This window comes from Acomys minous (genome assembly GCF_964271855.1).
Source record: "Acomys minous genome assembly, chromosome: 3".
In the NCBI taxonomy this organism is placed as follows: domain Eukaryota; kingdom Metazoa; phylum Chordata; class Mammalia; order Rodentia; family Muridae; genus Acomys; species Acomys minous.
Window position 1 is genome coordinate 83,654,135 of NC_140485.1, and position 18,017 is coordinate 83,672,151.

The 18,017-nt window shown below is 47.1% G+C and overlaps 1 protein-coding gene across 2 annotated transcripts in view; it reads left to right on the forward strand.

The window, feature by feature from the left end:
- Nucleotides 1–8,161: 8,161 nt before the first annotated feature.
- The window catches only part of TTLL9 (tubulin tyrosine ligase like 9), a 48,144-nt gene continuing 38,288 nt past the window's right edge, over nucleotides 8,162–18,017 (forward strand). For both annotated transcript variants that reach the window (XM_084776033.1, XM_084776031.1), the window contains exons 1-2: nucleotides 8,162–8,241; nucleotides 17,715–17,758. In XM_084776033.1, the coding sequence (XP_084632159.1) occupies nucleotides 8,227–8,241; nucleotides 17,715–17,758 (59 nt within the window). In that variant the 5' untranslated portion in view covers nucleotides 8,162–8,226. The remainder of the gene's footprint in view (nucleotides 8,242–17,714; nucleotides 17,759–18,017) is intronic.

Here is an 18,017-nt window from a genome sequence, read left to right on the forward strand (position 1 = left end):
TCCTTGGTTGGTGCAGTAGTTTGAGCAGAACCCCTGGACCCAGATCCGCTCCTCTTAATGTTCATCACCTCATTAGGAGGCAAATTTGCTAGAGGCCTTTATATATGTGATAAAATTATATGTAAATGAAAATTATTTTAAAATAACTTCTTTTATGACTTATTATTGCCTCCCAGTGTCAACGTAACGCACAACCCAGATCTAGGCGGGAAGGCAAAGGAAAACTACACCCAGACAAACAATGCATTTACCAAAAGTCACAGGTGACTAGGAAGAAAACCAAGCAGGGGTGGTTGAGAAAACCTCTCTGACTTTGAGCTGAGAGCTGGCATAGTTTCTGCAAGAGTGGAGAAGGACTGAGGCCAGAGGCCAGCACTGCAGAGGCCTGTGCTGAGGAGACAGTGGCCTGTGGGTAGAGCAGGTACAGCCGGAGCAGAGGGAGCTGAGGCAGGGGCATGAGATGGGCTGAAGTGTGCAGTCAGAGGCCCCATAGGGAGGATCCTCTATGGCATAATTAGGCTTAACATTGTTTTCTCCTCCGTGGGACAGAAAGCCAAAGGGAAACTTTAACCAAGGACCCATGGCATCTGGTTTAAGGATTTAACTCCTCTGTCTCTGTGGCCCTGTGCCTGTGCCTATCTGTCTGTGTCTGTGTCTGTGTCTGTGTGTCTGTGTGTCTGTCTCTCTGTCTCTGTCTGTCTGTCTCTCTCTCTCTGTGTCTGTCTGTCTGTCTGTCTGTCTGTCTGTCTCTCTCTCTCTCTCTCTGTCTCTGTGTCTGTCTGTCTGTCTGTCTGTCTGTCTGTCTCTGTGTGTGTGTCTGTCTGTCTGTCTCTCTGTCTCTGTGTCTGTCTGTCTGTCTCTCTCTCTCTCTCTCTCTGTCTCTGTGTCTGTCTGTCTGTCTGTCTGTCTGTCTGTCTCTGTGTGTGTGTCTGTCTGTCTGTCTCTCTGTCTCTGTGTCTGTCTGTCTGTCTCTGTGTCTGTGTCTGTCTGTCTGTCTCTCTGTGTGTGTGTCTGTCTGTCCTGTTGACCCTCTTAGGGAAGTCATCTACTTAGGGAGGCTGCTGCAGGTGTGTGGGTGGAGATGAAGATAACTTTTGATGGCACTGACAGAGACGGAAGGAAGCGGAGGCTTTCACCATGCATGAATATCTCGGAGTGTAGCTAGCAGGGTATGCAGACGGAGGCGGCTGGGGAAGGAGGGAAAGGGGTCTTAGGTTCCCTGATTTGAAAATCTTTATCTCTGCCACAGAAAGAAAAACAATTCAACATGTGGTTATTGGATGTCAAGTTATAGGTGGAAAGTTACACCAAAGATGTTGACTTGAGTCTTCCAGAAGGCCTGGCCCCTGACAGTGAGCAGGTGCGGAGGTGTGGACCTTAACTATAGCATTCGGAAGACAGGATCAGGAGGATCAGGAGTTGAAGTTCAGTCTTGGCTACCTTGTGAACTTGAGCCAGCCTAGATGATATGAAATCTTGTCTCAAACATACACATCCTGGGGGGCTGCGGGAGCTGGTAAAAGATTCTGGAGACAGGGTCCCATATCAGAGCAGTAGGAAGTAGCAACTCAGCGCACTTAGTAGGGAGAGCTGATTATCTTAGGTTGTTTTGTCATCTATGAAGGGCTGACCCCAGTCACCCTTTGTGTCAGACTTGGTGCTTAAAGGAAATAGGAGACACACTTAAGAGAGATCTCTGCCAGAGTAAAAGCCCCAAGGAGAGAAAACAAGGTAGCTGTGACACATCACACATTTAATAGCTGTGAGCTGTTTGCTATTGCAAAGCCCAAGTTTCTTAAATAAATCATGAGGTGGCTATTTTACAAAAATTCTGCTAAAACACATGTCTCCCCAGAAACAACTCTATGACTTAACTGGGGTAAGCAAAATGCTTGTTCTCAAAGCTGTCCACATGCTGGTTGCTGTCAAGCTCTGAGTGTGCTGTGTTACACAGGAAGGAAGTTGAGGCTGGAGGTGGGTTAAAGTCATTCATCAACCGGCATGAGGTGGAATGACACGGGAGTGTCCGGCAAAAAGCACAGGTGACAGGGAAGGCAGAGACATAGGGTCAGAGGGCAATCATGACAGAAGCAGAGAGCACAAGGGGTAGAGGAGAGCACTAGTGAGGGAACTCTATTTCTGAGATGTTTTTCACATCAAGATGTCAATAGACCATGTATCTCAGGGCAAGCAAGACTCCTCGGAACGGTTCCAAACACATCTAAGAGATAGCCAGTGTCTTTGGAAATGTATGGCTGAGCTTGGAAGGTGGCAAATGGGAGAGGGAGAACCTCTACTCTAACAAGAGGGGAAAGAGGGTGAGGAGGGACCCAAGTGTGTCACACACTGCCTCGGGGTGGAGGCAGCTCAGCTCACAAGCAAGAGCCTTCAGGAGGTGTTGATGGAAAATTTAAGGCAGCAGGTTAATTTTTTTTTTTCTATAACTACCAGAAAGAACTCGGCCATGTGGTCACCTCAATTCATCCAGTGGGACCCATTCCAGGCTTCTGCCCAGAGCCTTAAGATAGCACATTCATGAGATTTTATTTTTTTAAGTTACCAAGTTTGTGGGAGTTACAAGCGGTGATCAGAAACTATTGTCATTAGGAGAGACCATCTGCAATCTGGTGGTGGCCACTGTGCTTTTGAGTAAAGTTACTTCAAGTCTGTAAGTCTCACTTTCATCAGTGATATATGCGAGGGAGAAAAGGTCTCTAGGTTTGTAGTGAGAATAAATGGGACGGCGTATTTAAAATACCTGGTGGAGACCCTAGCACCCAGGGTGGGTGGAGCCACGGACAGGACAAAGGTGTTAGAGCATATATTTTCCGGACTCTTCCTGGTCTGGAATAGGCCACACCCCCTTGCTACCTTGCTTCCCCAGCAAAGGTGTGGCCATTGGAGCTGACTAGCCTGTGACCTTGCAATCTCTCCTTCCGCCCCCTGCCCCTGGGGGACAGCCAGGTTACTGGCTGGCAAGCATGCACCATGGGCGACTTATTAATCAACCTGCTGGGACCTTCTGCCCACCCTGGTAACCTGTGTTCGTGTGAGTGGGTCAGCCTCTTTATCTGGTGGTACTGAGGCCACCCACACACACTTCCACCATGATAGTAAAACTGTCTCCCGAAGGGCAGTTTGTCTCAGCTGCTTTCTCTCCAAGCTAAACCATCCTAACCCCTCCGCCACTGGAAGCCAGCTCCTGGATCACTCACAACATGCCCACGCTGATCACTGTTTAAGAATCCAGCTAGCTAGTCCATCCAGCCTGGTCTACAAAGCAAGTCCAGGACAGCCAAGGTTACACAGAGAAACCCCGTCGTGAAAAACCAAAAAAGAGAGAATTCGGCTACTGGGGCTGGTAAGCTGGTTCGGGAGTTGAGAGCGATCACTGATCTTGCAGAGGATCAGTTTAGTTCCCAGCACCCACCTGGCAGCTCACCACCCAGATGAAACGCCAGCTCCAGGAGATCCAATGTCCTCTTTTGGGCTTTAAGTGTGCCTGCGTTCACATGTGCACACACCCCTACCACATATAGGAATAATTAAAAATGAACATGTTAAAAAAAGAATCCAGCTCTTTGCCATGGGCTTTGGTGGAGGTCGTGAGGCAGCATCGGCAGGTCTGAACGGGATGGGAGTTCAGTCCTTCTGGACCCCACAAGGTGGATTCACAAGCAGCTCACAGACAGCGTGCCGTGAAATGCAGCTTCACACAGTGCTTGGGAAGTACAAAAGCATTGGAGGCACTGGCTTCGGAACAGTCCCGGAGAGCAGCGGCCTCAATTACTCTCCAAAGGACACATTTCTTTAATGGCCTTGGCCCTGGCTTTGCCCGGGATCCAACACACGGAGCCTTTAGGCCGCAATGGTTCCTTCTCGTTTCTGGTTAGCCAGGACCCGAAGCTGCTTTTATTTTGTGCAACTGATGTATTTAAAACCCTAATTTTTAATTGTCTTAATTCTCAGATGGTTTGCAGTTAGAGTTTCTAGCTTTTTCCTCCTTCCTTCTTCTATCTCTTTACCTTCCCTCCCTCTCTCACTTGTTTTTTTTTTTTTTTTCCCCAGACAGAGTGTCTTTGTCAGGGTTTCTATTACTGGGACAAAACACCATGATCAAAAACCAAGTTGAGGAAGTAAGGGTTTATTTGGCTTACACTTCCAGATCACAGATCACTGGAGGAAGTCAGGCAGCAGCTCAAGCAGAGCCAGCATCTGGGGGCAGGAGCTGATGCAGAGGCCATGGAGGGTGCCGCTTACTGGTTTGCTTCTCATGGCTTGCTCAGCCTGCTTTCTTTTAGAGCCCAGGACCACTGGCCCAGACATGGTACCACGCACAATGGGCTGTGCCTTCCACCATTGATCACTACTTGAGAAAATGCCTTACAGCTGGATCTCATGAAGGCATTTTTTTTTTCAACTGAGGCTCCTTCCTCTCTGATGAGTCTAAGTTGTGTCAAGTTGAAACACAAAACCAGCCAGTACACAGTCTCACCATGCAGCCCTAGCCTGGAACTTAATCGATAGCCAGGATGTACTAAGATGTGCAACAATCCTCCAGTCTCTACTCTTCAAGTGAGAGGATCACAGATTTGCACCACCATCTCCACTAGGATCACAGGTGTGCACCACCATCTCCTCTAGGATCACAGGTGTGCACCACCATGTCCTCTAGGATCACAGGTGTGCACCACCAACTCCTCTAGGATCACAGGTGTGCACCACCATCTCCTCTAGGATCACAGGTGTGCACCACCATGTCCTCTAGGATCACAGGTGTGCACCACCATCTCCTCTAGGATCACAGGTGTGCACCACCATGTCCTCTAAGATCACAGGTGTGCACCACCATGTCCTCTAAGATCACAGGTGTGCACCACCATCTCCTCTAGGATCACAGGTGTGCACCACCATGTCCTCTAGGATCACAGGTGTGCATCACCATGTCCTCTAGGATCACAGGTATGCACCACCATGTCCTCTAGGATCACAGGTGTGCACCACAATGTCCTCTAAGATCACAGGTGTGCACCACCAGCTCCACTAGGATCACAGGTGTGCACCACCATCTCCACTAGGATCACAGGTATGCACAACCATCTCCACTATGATCACAGATGTGCACCACCATGCCCACTAGGATCACAGGTGTGCACCACCATCTCCTCTAAGATCACAGGTGTGCACCACCAGCTCCTCCAGGACCACAGGTGTGCACTACCATCTCCTCTAGGATCACGGGTGTGCACCACCATTTCCACTAGGATCACAGGTGTGTACCACCATCTTCACTAGGATCACAGGTGTGCACCACCATCTCCTCTAGGATCACAGGTGTGCACCACCATCTCCACCAGGATCACAGGTGTGCACCACCATGTCCTCTAGGATCACAGGTGTGCACCACCATCTCCACTAGGATCACAGGTGTGCACCACCATCTCCACCAGGATCACAGGTGTGCACGACCATGTCCTCTAGGATCACAGGTGTGCACCACCATCTCCACTAGGATCACAGATGTGCACCACCATCTCCACCAGGATCACAGGTGTGCACCACCATGTCCTCTAGGATCACAGGTGTGCACCACCATCTCCACTAGGATCACAGGTGTGTACCACCATCTCTAGAATCACAAGTGTGCACCATTTTTGGCTCATTTGAATTTCTTTCTGCCTGTGACAGGTCCTGGAGCCACTAGGGAGACACATCTCTGGGTTACCCATGAAGAATTTTTTTTATATTGGGTTAATTGAAGTTCAAAGAGTCATCTGAGAAAAAGATGGCACCATTCCATGGCCTGCGGTCCTGGGGTACATACGGGGAAGACAATGAGCTGAGTACCGCAGTCATCTTTTCTCAATCATGACTGTGGCTACAACTAGTCAGGTTACCTCACACTCCTGCTAACACTCCCTCTCCATCATGTGGAACTGTGCCCTCAAACTGTGAATTAAAGTCAATGTCTCCTTTCTCCTCCTCTTCCTCCTCCTCCTCCTCCTCCTCCTCCTCCTTCTTTTGGTTTTTCAAGACAGGGTTTCTCTGTGTAGCCCTGGCTGTCCTGGACTCATTTGTAGACCAGGCTGGCCTCGAACTCACAGTGATCCACCTGCCTCTGCCTCCCCAGTGCTGGGATTACAGGCTTGCTCCACCATGCCTGGCAACGTCTCCTTTCTTAAGTCATAACAACAGTAACAATTAACAAGCTATCTTTTGCTCATTTTTCTTTTGTAGAAGCCAGGGTGGGGCCCCCTTTTTTCCATAATGTTTTGTAAGAGTTATTTGGGTGCCTTTGTTTTACACATACACACACACCCCACATACATTTTATTTATGGCCTTTTCAGGTTCATTTACACATCAACATCAGTGTGTTTCAGTTCTCCATACCTCCTTATGGCCAAGTAAGATTCTATTATATGTACCTACTGCGACTGATTTGTCTCTTGATGGACATGCAGGTTGTTTCTATTTGGGGGTCTACGGCGAATCCTGCTGCTGTGAGCATGTGTAAATAAATATCTGAGTATTTGCTTTCAGCTATTTTGGACTATATTTAGCCTGGGACTTTGTAGTCTAGTCTCACAGTTGGTAACTATCTGTTTTAATTAACATTCCCTTATTCATTCATGTAGTCACTGATGGTGTTGGCCAGCTGCCAAGTGCCAGGCGTTAAGCTGAATTCCTGGAGCAAGTAGAAGATACACAAGAGCTCTCTTTCTTCCTTCCTTCCTTCCTTCCTTCCTAGGTGCTTATGGGAGGAGATACTGAGGAATTTTTCAGAATGCAGTAAAGAACTTCTGAGATAAAGTGTGAGCAGAGGTTAAGGCAGAAGATGCGAATCCTGCAGGTGGATTTCAGAGTGTGGGGGCGGGGAGTGAAGGTCAAACCATCAACTGACACAGGTTGGAGACCAAACGGGAAGAACAGGGCCACAGAGTGGGCGGGATGAGCTCCGGAAGGCTGCCAGTGGCTGGGGAGCAGATGGAGCCTGTGTTTTCCGAGTGCTCAGGCAGAGAGTGACTTGAGCTGGGCAGTGTGAGGTGGGGATGCTGCTGCTGCGGCAGGCATAGGGGTCAGCTCTGACACACAGTTCAGTTATTTCTTCAGAATCATTACTGGAATACGTAAGCATTATTTCTGCCGGGCGTGGTGGTGCACACCTTTAATCCTAGCACTCAGGAGGCAGAGGCAGGCGGATCGCTGTGAGTTCGAGGCCAGCCTGGACTACAAAGCGAGTCTAGGACAGCCAAGACTACACAGAGAAACCCTGTCTCAAAAAACAAAACAAAACAAAACAAAAACAAAAAAAAAAGAATTATTTCTATAAACTGGCTGGTGGCATATACTTTTGCTCCCAGCCCTTGGGAGGTGGAAGCAGAGACAGAGGCAGAAAGGCCTCTGAGTTTGAGGCCTACGTGGTCAACATAGTGGATTCAAGGACAGCCAGTGCTACACAATGAGACCCTGTCTTTAAAAATATATATATATTATTTCAGTCCATAGTACCACACCACAAAACCAGAACTTTTATAATAAGATTATAACTAGCTTATTTTTGTTTGTTTCTGTTTTTGAGGCAGGGTTTTATGTCACACTGGCTGGCTTTAAACTCACGTTCTAGCCAAGGACACCTTTGAATCCTCCTACCTTTACCTCCTAAGCAAATGCCACAGTGCCTGGATGCTGAAGAGTCAGAGAAAGTGATGGAGTCATACGGAGAGGTGTGGTGGAAACAAGAGTACTGGAGTTAGTTCAAGGTCATCCTTGGTGATGGAGTGAGTTTGAAGCTAGCCTAGGTAACGTGAGACCCCGTTTCAAAGAACAAATCTAAACGCAAGTTTTTTAAAAAATGACTGTTTTGGAGGGGTGGAGACGACCAAATAATCAGATTACCTAGTGAGGAACTGCATTTTCTGAAACGTGACCATTTTTCAAATGCGGTACTTTTAGATCAGGGGCGTGTAGCTGGGCATCCGAATAGGAAGTGCGGCAGCGGACCGCCAGGCTCTAGGCAAGTGTACCCCACCGAGAAGTGGCACAAGAGCAAAAGGCTGGGGCAGTTGATCCGTTCTTGGGGGGGGCGGGGGGGGAGGGGCTGCTGCTTGAGGCGTGGCCTAATCATCCAATCAGAGTGGAGGATCTGACGTCCCTTCGTTGCCGTGACAACGGGACGCACACGCTTTAGCTGGCTCCCCGTGGCGGTTTGGTTCGGGCCCATGTCATGTCGCGACAAAAGGTAGGAGTGACACCTATCCAGTGCTTTCGATGTCCTTAGAGGGCCGCAGAGGAATGTAGAACGGAAAGGCTGGGTGCAGTTTTAGAGGTGAAAAAAAAAGAATAAGCTGGACTTTCTAAAGACTACAAGTCCCGACATGCCGTGGGCCACATGGGAAATGTACTCGGTCTAGAATCTAAACTGCACGCAGCGATTTCTGTGGCCCCTAAATACTTTCCCGACTTAGTAAACCTTTAGAGATTCTTTCATTCCCAGTTTGCTTGTCTGCCCATCCATCCAAAAAAGTTCCCGTAGTGGATAGCCCAGTGCTATCTGAACCTCAAATCAGACAACTTCCTGCGCTTGCCAACTCTGATGTTAAGATCAGGAAAAATAGCGGGGTGTGGTGGCGCACGCCTTTAATCATAGCACTCAGGAAGGCAGAGGGAGGCAGATTGCTGTGAGTTCGAGGCCAGCCTGTCTACAAAGCCCTCCATTAGCTGGTAGCCTGCACTTGTAATCTCAGCCTTGGAGAAGTGGAGCCAGGAGGATCCCTGGGGCTCACTGGCTCCTCAACCTGGCTGAATCTGTGAGCTCTAGGTTCAGTGAAAGAAGCAGCCTCAAAAGGAAGGCGGAGACTGGTTGAGAAAGACACCCGGCCCTGACCTCTCTGGCCTTCACGTGCATGCATACATACATGCCTGCTCATCTGCCTTCATGTGCACACATAGCATCAAACATATGTTTACAATAGCATAACAGTATTAATTACCTACAAATAAAATTAAGTTAAAACATAAGATTTCTGTACAAAAAAACAAAAAACAAAAAACAAAAAACAAAAAAACAAAAAACACCCAGAAAATATTTGGTAAAAAATAAAACAGAAAGCGGGCATGTCACTACTGAGTGACTGTTGTTGATCAAGTTAAGGAAACTAAGGTGCTACTCTGACTCCTATGGCTTTATTTCCTACATCCAGGAAAGCCTTCTCTTTTAACTTTGTGAATTTATATTGAATTTATTCTCTCCACTTCCACCACCACTATGCTAAGTCATCACGATCCATTTCTTAGTTAAAGTAACAATACAGCACACAGGTTGGGAGATGGCTCACTATTAAAGTGGCATTAACAAAAGCAAGACAAGCATCGACTGCAGCAGCCTTCTCCACACAGACTGTTTCCTTTTCATACTCTTTTTTTTTTTTTTTTTTTTTTTTTTTGGTTTTTCGAGACAGAGTTTCTCTGTGTAGCCTTGGCTGTCCTGGACTCGCTTTGTAGACCAGGCTGGCCTTGAACTCACAACGATCTGCCTGCCTCTGCCTCCCAAGTACTGGGATTAAAGGAGTGCGCCACCACTGACTCAATTTGCGTTTGTTTAGAAGGTGCTCAGCCCTCTACCCCGCCCCCCAACAGCAGTCATGTCTGACTTGGCAGCATATTTGAAATTTTCATGGCCTTGACCATGGTCCAGTTGTATTAACCAAAGTAAAGTAAACTTAAATAACTAGAAAAGATATGTCAGAAATAATTGGCATGTTCTGTCTAAAATAATTACTATGCTCTTCCAGGATTGAATCTTTTAAGGTTACTTTGACCTTCATCTAAGTTTTTTATGTAAATTTTGGTCTTTGTGGCGTTCATCTCAAAAAACTCTGTGCCCTTGAGGTTTGCCACCAAAAAGTACAAGCCTGCTATTGGTCTGCCTGTGAATAAAAAGGACCTAAAAGTGACAGTTTGCTTATTCAGAGTGGTTGTTAATAACTATCTTTGGTGGATCATTTCAATATCTGTTAGCAGACAGGCTTATTTTCTCAGGGCATTAAAGATTACAACACAGGAATCGATGTCAGGGCAAAAGGAAAGCTTGTTGGTAAGCACTGCAGAGCTCTGAGGCAGAGGAGTCCCCCCCCCCCCCAAGAGCTGGGGGGACTGTCAACTCCTGAGGAAGTTTGGGTTATTTTACGGTTTAGGGTATTCCACCTGGTGAGTCCTCCACACCCCTTTTCTTTATCAGTCTAAAAGTGTCTATGAGCCCTTGTTCAACAGGGCTTGGGTCTGTCTTTGTTCATGATCACTAAAATAACTGCAGTAAGACCCTACCTTGGTGTGTGAGCATAGAAGCAACTATAATAGTGTTCCTTGCCACAGTGCCCCAGTACAGAAATGCTTGTTGGTTGGCTGGGGTAAGCGTTGGGTGCCCAAACCCCTCTGCCTTTCAGTTGCAATGAGGGCAGAGAGACCCACTGCTTCTAAGGAGAAATATTTGCAGAAATGTGTACACACACACACACACACACACACACACACACACACACACGTGGGGGAGTTGATGGTAGAAGAGAAAGTCATAGGATTAAAACTCCCTGAGCTTCTGGGTTGCTGGACACAGGGAAGGGCTGGGAAAGTGGTGCACCTTGGGCTGCATGGACCTCCACAAGCCTCGAATGCTTCCTTGATGCATTCCCCCTCCTGCTTGGTATTTTGTTTGTCATTTGTATACTTTGTCATGTATGCATGATTTTGTAGTTCTGATAAACCATTTAATATTTCAAAACTACACCAAAACAAGTCTCTTCTGAAAACTCTTCACCTTGGATGGGTCCTTGAGCCTCTCTGGGAGGCTCCCTGGGAGGCTCAGGACACTGACATCACATTTTCAGTTCATGGTGCAGGGAGACGTCTCAATGAGTAGCATGCTTTCTGTGAAAGCTTGAGGACCCAAGTTAGGATGTCCGGAACCAAGATGAAGCTGGGCGTGGTAGCACATTGCTGTAGTCCCAGTGTTCCTAGTGGGACATGGGAGGTGGGGGCCGGAGAGTCTCTGGAAGCGTGAATGCTAGCTTGCCTGGCATACAGGCCAGTGAACAACTGTGCCAAGATGCTCAGAGTGACCTCTGACCGCCACATATGAAGCAAGGTCATGCATTCTCACACACACACAGTTTTTGTGGTGTCAGGCAGAAGTAAATGCCAAACACATCTCAAGAACCGGAACCTGATGACTGCGATGGGTGAGTAACATAATAATCATCAGAGAAAGATGTTCTCAGTGAATTTTATAGTATTTCCATAACTTTGTAAGAAATGATCCCTTACGCAAAAAATGTTTAAATAAGATACTTGTTCATGGCCAGGTAGTGGTGGCGCTCTCTGGAGGCAGAGGCAGGTGGATTGCTGTGAGTGCAAGGCCAGCCTGGTCTACAAAGTGAGTCCAGGACAACCAAGTCTACACAGAGAAACCCTGTGTCAAAAAACAAAACAAACAAACAAACAAACAAAAGATACTTGTTCATGATAAATCCCCGAAAAAACTAGGGAACAGCAGAACATTAACCCCTTTGTTACAGGACAATTATGAGCCTATAGTAATATTCTTTTTTCATTTTAAGATTAAAACATTATTTATTTGTTTGTTTATTTGTTTATTTATTATGTATACAGTGCTCTACCTGCATGCACACCTGCACACCAGAAGAGGGCATCAGATCACATTATAGATGGTTGTGAGCCACCATGTGGTTGCTGGGAATTGAACTCGGGACCTCCGGAAGAGCAGCCAGTGCATTTAACCTCAAGCCTGTAACATCATTCTTTAAAACACATTCTTATTACATCTTTTACTTACGTGAGTGGGCTCTTTGGCACATGTGTGAAGCGCAGAGGACAAACTGCCAGAGTTCGTTCTCCATGTCCACCCTGTGGGTCTCCAGGATTGACCTCAGACAGGCAGACTTGACTGCAAGCACCTTTACCCGCTGGACCGTCTCTCTGGCGTCGGCAGCATCATTTTAAAAAGTTGAAACAGGAAATGTCCCTAAAGGCCAGGCACAAGTTAAGGATGTTTGCGCTCGATGCTTTTAGTCAGCACTGTATGAGGGTTTGGACACTGCAGCTAAGCTATAAAAATATAAAAGACATAGATATTGAAAAGGAGGAAGTAGATCTGCCTTTGTTCATAGACAACAAACACATATACATACATATATAAACATAAATACATACATATGTATATACAAGCATACATGTATATACATATGTAGATAGATAGATAGATAGAGATAGATAGATAGATAGATAGATAGAATCATATGAGGGAATCTATAAGCTCCCGCCATTGGTTCAGTGAGGGTGCTGACTGCAGGTTACCACATGTTAACCAGTTTTGCTTCTGCTTGTGTCTGTCTTCAGTGGAACAAGCTATCATAAATCTAGCGGCTTAGAAAGCTTGATACCCATCAGGTCTGATGGTCGGGAGTGTGAAGGGAGATGCTGAGCTGCATGCAGAGCTGCTGCGTTCCTAGGAGAGGTGGTTTTCATGCCTGTTCTGTGTCTAATGGCTTCTGCTCCTTCTGCTGTCACAGCCCATCTTTCTCACACTCACCACTCTGACGCTTCCGCCTGCTTCATCCACGTTACGGGGCACTGTGATTACATCAGACCTATCGAGATAACAGACCGCTCTCTCTAGCGTAAGGTCACTGGATTCTAGCCAAGCATTAATTTCCTTTGCCTGTATTGTAGGCTCTAGGGATTCAGACATGGACATCTTTGGAGTGATATTTTTTTCTGTTTATCACAAATTAGTATCATCAGCTAATTTAAAAATGAGAAAAAGTAAATATCCAGTACAGGGGGTTTGAGAGATGGTGCAGAGGGTAAAGAGCTTGCTGTGTAAGCATGAGGGCTTGGGTTTGACCCTAAAAACAAACAAACAAACAAACAAGCAAGCACTAGGCATGGTAGCCTGCACTTTGGATCCCAGCACTGGAGAGGTGGAGCCAGGAGGATCCCTGGGGCTCACTGGCTCCTCAACCTGGCTGAATCTGTGAGCTCTAGGTTCAGTGAAAGAAGCAGCCTCAAAAAGGAAGGCGGAGACTGGTTGAGAAAGACACGCGGCCCTGACCTCTCTGGCCTTCACGTGCATGCATACATACATGCCTGCTCACCTGACTTCATGTGTACACATAGCATCAAACATATGTTTACAATAGCATAACAATGTTAATTACCTACAAATAAAATTAAAACAAGATTTCCATACCAAAAAAAAAAAAAAAAGAAAATAGTTGGTAAGAAATAAAATTGACATACTAGTAGAGAGACAAACCATGTTCATGGATTGAAAGACTTAACACTTGATGATGTCACGTCTTCCCATGAGTGATCTACTCAGTGTGATCCCAACAAAAATCCCAACATGCCTCAAATACAAATTGTGAAGCAGATTCTAACATTTGTGTTGGTGGGACGGGGGTGGGGGTGGGGGCATGGAGCTCAGTGGTAGAGCATATGCTTAGTTAGTTAACATGTGTGTGGCCCTGGGTTCAATCCTAGCACTGAAAGTCATGTTTATAATGAAGTACAGAAAACTGTTCATTGCAAAGACAACATGGGAGGGTTAGTCATTTGATTTCAAGATGTACTAGAAAACTACAGTCCTCAAAACAATGTGATCTGGGCCCCGTAGCACAGGCCTTTCATCCTAGCCACCAAGGAGGATGAGGGAGATGGATCATAAACTCAAGGCCTCCTTAAGCTACAGTGTGAGTTGAAGGCCAGCCTGGGCAACTCAGTCAGACCTTGTCTCAAAAATAAAAAGTAGCAGAAGCTGGAGTGGAGGGTTGGGGATGTCGCTCAGTTGTAGAGTGCTTGCCTTACACGCACAAGGCTCTGCTTTGAGCCCTGGCACAGCATCCCTCTCATTCCAGGATCTGAGATCTAGAAGCAGGAGCAGCAGTTCAGTGTCATCTTCCATTCCACGGCATGTTTTAGTGTAAGGCTAGCCTGGGCTCTGAGTCTCTGTCAAGACAAAGCGAAACAACACAGACTCAAACAGCTTGGGATGTAGGTCGGCGCTGGAGGTCTTGTCAGGCACACATACCAAGCCCCACATTCAACTCCTGACTGCTTAAAAAAAAAGCGGCAGTGGCATAGGATGAAAAATAAGCAGATGAAACAACAGAGGCTCGGTAGATAAAAGTCTTGCTGTGCTAGCACCAAGATTCTAGCACCTACGTAGAAACATGGCCTGCAAAGACGGCTCAGCAGCTCAGTTGCCTGCCACTTAAGCATGAGGGCCCAAGTTGGGGTCCCCAGAACTTACGTACGTGCCCTGTGGGCATGGTGACTCACCTATGATTCCACCCTCAGAAGTCGAGATGAGATTCCCCAGAGCAAACTGGCTAGCCGTACTAACCACATCAGCAAGCTCTGGGTTTGATTGAGAGACCCTGCCTCAGTGACACACCGTGGAAGAGTGATTGAGGATGAGTCAACCTCAGGCCGCCATGTGCACACAGACATATGAACTCCAACACACACACACACACACACACACACACACACACACACACACACACACACACACGGGAATGGAAAATAAAATAAAAGCTGGGAATAGTGTCCAAGTCTGTAACTCCATTGTTATGTCCAAATTTTCGAGACCACCCAAGAGCCAAGTCCAAATGCCATGGCAAGGAAGTCTTTATTGCAGGTTTGAACCCAGGCCACCCCTCCCATGCACTGGCACAGCAGATGCAGGGAAGCGGCCTCTAGTCTCAATTGAGAGGGTTTTTTTAAAATAGGTTTTAGACAAAGAAGTGAGTTGTTGTTGTTGTTTGTTTGTTTGTTTTGTTTTTTGTTTTTTTTTTGAGACAGGATTTCCCAATGTAGCCTTGGCTGTTCTAGACTTACTTTGTAGACCAGGCTGGCCTCAAACTCACAGCAATCCACCTGCCTCTGCCTCCCGAGTGCTGGGATTAAAGGTGTGTGTCACCACACCTGGTATAAAGAAATGGGTTTTACAGTATATGATTGGATGGCATTTGGGCAGAAAAGCTGCAAGCAGGGAGTTACAAGCCTTGGCGTTTCGTGGTTGGGTAGGGGAAAGTTGGCCTGTAGAAAAGATTGGTTGAAGCAGTCATGGGGTATTAGGAACTTTGGCCTGGCTTCTCCTAACTGGTTGTTGCTATGTGCTAGACCTCCTGCTGGTCAGATTGACCAGCTGAGAGTATATTTGGACTTTTCCAAGGTGAGCTGATTGTGTTGCTAGGGAATATTTTTCTGTTTAGACTAGTTTGTGTTTTTTCTCAAATCTGGGTTTAACCCTTGGCTAGGTTTAACACAAATTAGAGTTTCTTTTTCAAAATGGAGTCTGTCTGGTCCTTCACCATCACTTGGGGACAGGGAGACAGGCAGATCCCGAGTGTTCTCCGGCCAGCCAAGTTAGCAGAAATGGTTAGCGTCAGGTTCACTGAGAGACGCTGTCTGAAATTATAAAGATGGTTGAGATATGAGTCCAGGGAGACACCTAACGCATGGGTGAGCACACCTGCACACACATGCATACACGAGAGAGAGAGAGAGAGAGAGAGAGAGAGAGAGAGAGAGAGAGAGAGAGAGAGACAGAGAGAGAGAGAGATAGAGAGAGAGAGAGAGAGACAAAGAGAGAGAGACAGAGAGAGAGAGAAAAAAAAGAAGAAGAAATAGTAGTAAGTCTATATATAAACACATGGTTGATTAAAGTTTGCCATGTGTACTAATGCAAGGTAGTGAAGAAAGGAGAAATGTTTTGCAACCAAAGGTCCTGGAGGGACTGCCCAGGGAAAGTCTAGAACAGAGCGCAGGAGAAAGAATGAAATATTAACAGTTTTAAAAAAGATTAGAATGGCCCGAACAGCAGTGGGTGAGGTGGAGGGACTAGAGGATAATTTTACATGTTTTGGGGGTTTACTAGTTTGCCAGAGTGGTGCCCTCACTCTGGCCCGTTGACAGGTGTGAGTCGTAATTAAAGCACCAGGATGGTTTCCAAGATTCCCACTCCTTGGTGTACCTGCCACGCGTATCCTCCTAGTCCCTGAGCGTGGGCAGAGCCTGTGACACGGCTGCGGCTGGAAAGGGGGCCGCCCTCTCGCCCATCCCATTCTCATCGCCCTCGTCCTCTTGGAGGATGGGCGTTTTGTTGGGACTTGGTTTTGGGCTGTTCATCCCTGCACTTCGAGATGCTCCTCGAGAGAGCTGCTCAAGAGAAGAGAACTGTTCAAGGCTTTGGGCTCCGGCTGAGGCTCCAGCTTCCGGTTGCTCCAGGTTCCAGCAGCAGCTTTGGTGGGATTGCTGGTTTGCTGAAATCCTGCTGCCTACAACAGGAGAATTGTTCCTAGGAACTGATACCCAGGTTTCATTCTTGTTTTCCTTAGTCTCCTTTCTCTCTTATTTAGGCCAGTTGGGCTGTAAGGGAGGTACACTCTTTAATAAGTTAATAGTAAAGTATAATTGTTAAGGCAATTAAGCCTACACATGGCGACAAGGCTCCTCCCGTAATCCTCTTAAGTTACATCAGTCATTAGAGCTGAGACAGAGGGGACGAATTAGAAGTACTCACAAGGCCTCTGGAGCTATCTTGGGTGCAAACAGATGTCCACGTCTCTAGAGACTTGGGAGCAGGCAGGGCATGGTGGCGCACGCCTTTAATTCCAGCACTCAAGAGATTGAGGCAGGAGGATCTCTGTGAAGGCCAGCCTGGTCTACAAATCCACTCCAGGACAGCTAGGGCTATTACACAGAGAAACCTGGCAGGGGAAGAGAGGGAGGGAGAGAGAGGGAGACAGAGACAGAGACAGAGAGACACAGAGAGAGACAGAGAGACAGAGACAGACAGAGACAGAGATAGAGACAGACAGACAGACAGACTTGGGAGCAAGTCTTGGCTGACAAGTCACCAGAGACCCCTCTCCTATACCCCAAGCAACTAACTTGTACCCACAGTGTGACTGAGAGTGGGAGAAACCCCCAGACTCTACAAGAGAAACATCTCTCAGGGAGGCACCAACACAATAACAAATTCACAGCCTTCCAAACCATTACATCTGTGGTTCATGTTAAAGGGCAACAGGAGAGCCCCCCCTCAACACACACACACCGGAAAGATGTCACCCTCAACAGAGACAGTTTGTTCCCTATTCATGTACTCTTGGTAGAGACTGATCCTACCAGGACTGGGGCCAGTGTCTTTGGGACTTGACTGGGGACAAACAATACCCTTACCCATAGAGGACTGGGTAGGTCTTTGGGAGGGGTGTGAGGAAATCACTCTGAGAAATGCACACAGTCCCTCCCTAGCTCTTGTGTACAGCCAACACTCAAAGTTAGAATGGAAGGTCTAGATTGTTCTTAGGGAGCCCAAGGAGCTCTCAGGCGAGGCTTTGGGTTGACATCTGAAGCACTGACGAGCTGGCCTACATATAGCGGTCTTGCCTGTGGTGTGATTCTTCAGCATCGGAGAACTCATTGCTTGCTAAGCAGGTAAGTTCCGCCCTGATTTCTGAGCAGAGATGATGAGGGAGAACGCAGCCAGGCCGGACATTCACGCTTGAGGACCTACGCTCTATTGAGTGTGGTGGTTTGAGCACCTCACTCACTGAATAGGTTGGGCAGGGACAGTAGGTGGGTGTGCAAACCCAGTTACATCATGGATTTTTTTTCTCCCTGCAGAATCCAAGTTACAAGGGCCATGGATTGTCAAAAGGAAAAGAGCGGTGAGTGGTGTCACTCAGTCCATCCCCACAGGACAGGCGCTCCTTTCCGCCTCTTCCCCTCCCCACTTTTTCTACCCCTCCCTTAATCTTTCTCTTTACCCTGCCTTGTTGAGTTAGGGATCTCTCTTTGTGGCCCAGACTGACCTTGAACTCACAATGGGATTAGAGGTATGCTCCACAACACCTAGCTACCGCTCCATTATTTAATTCAATCATTAGGATTGTAACCTTAGGGACCATAGCAAACAGTTGTTGAATG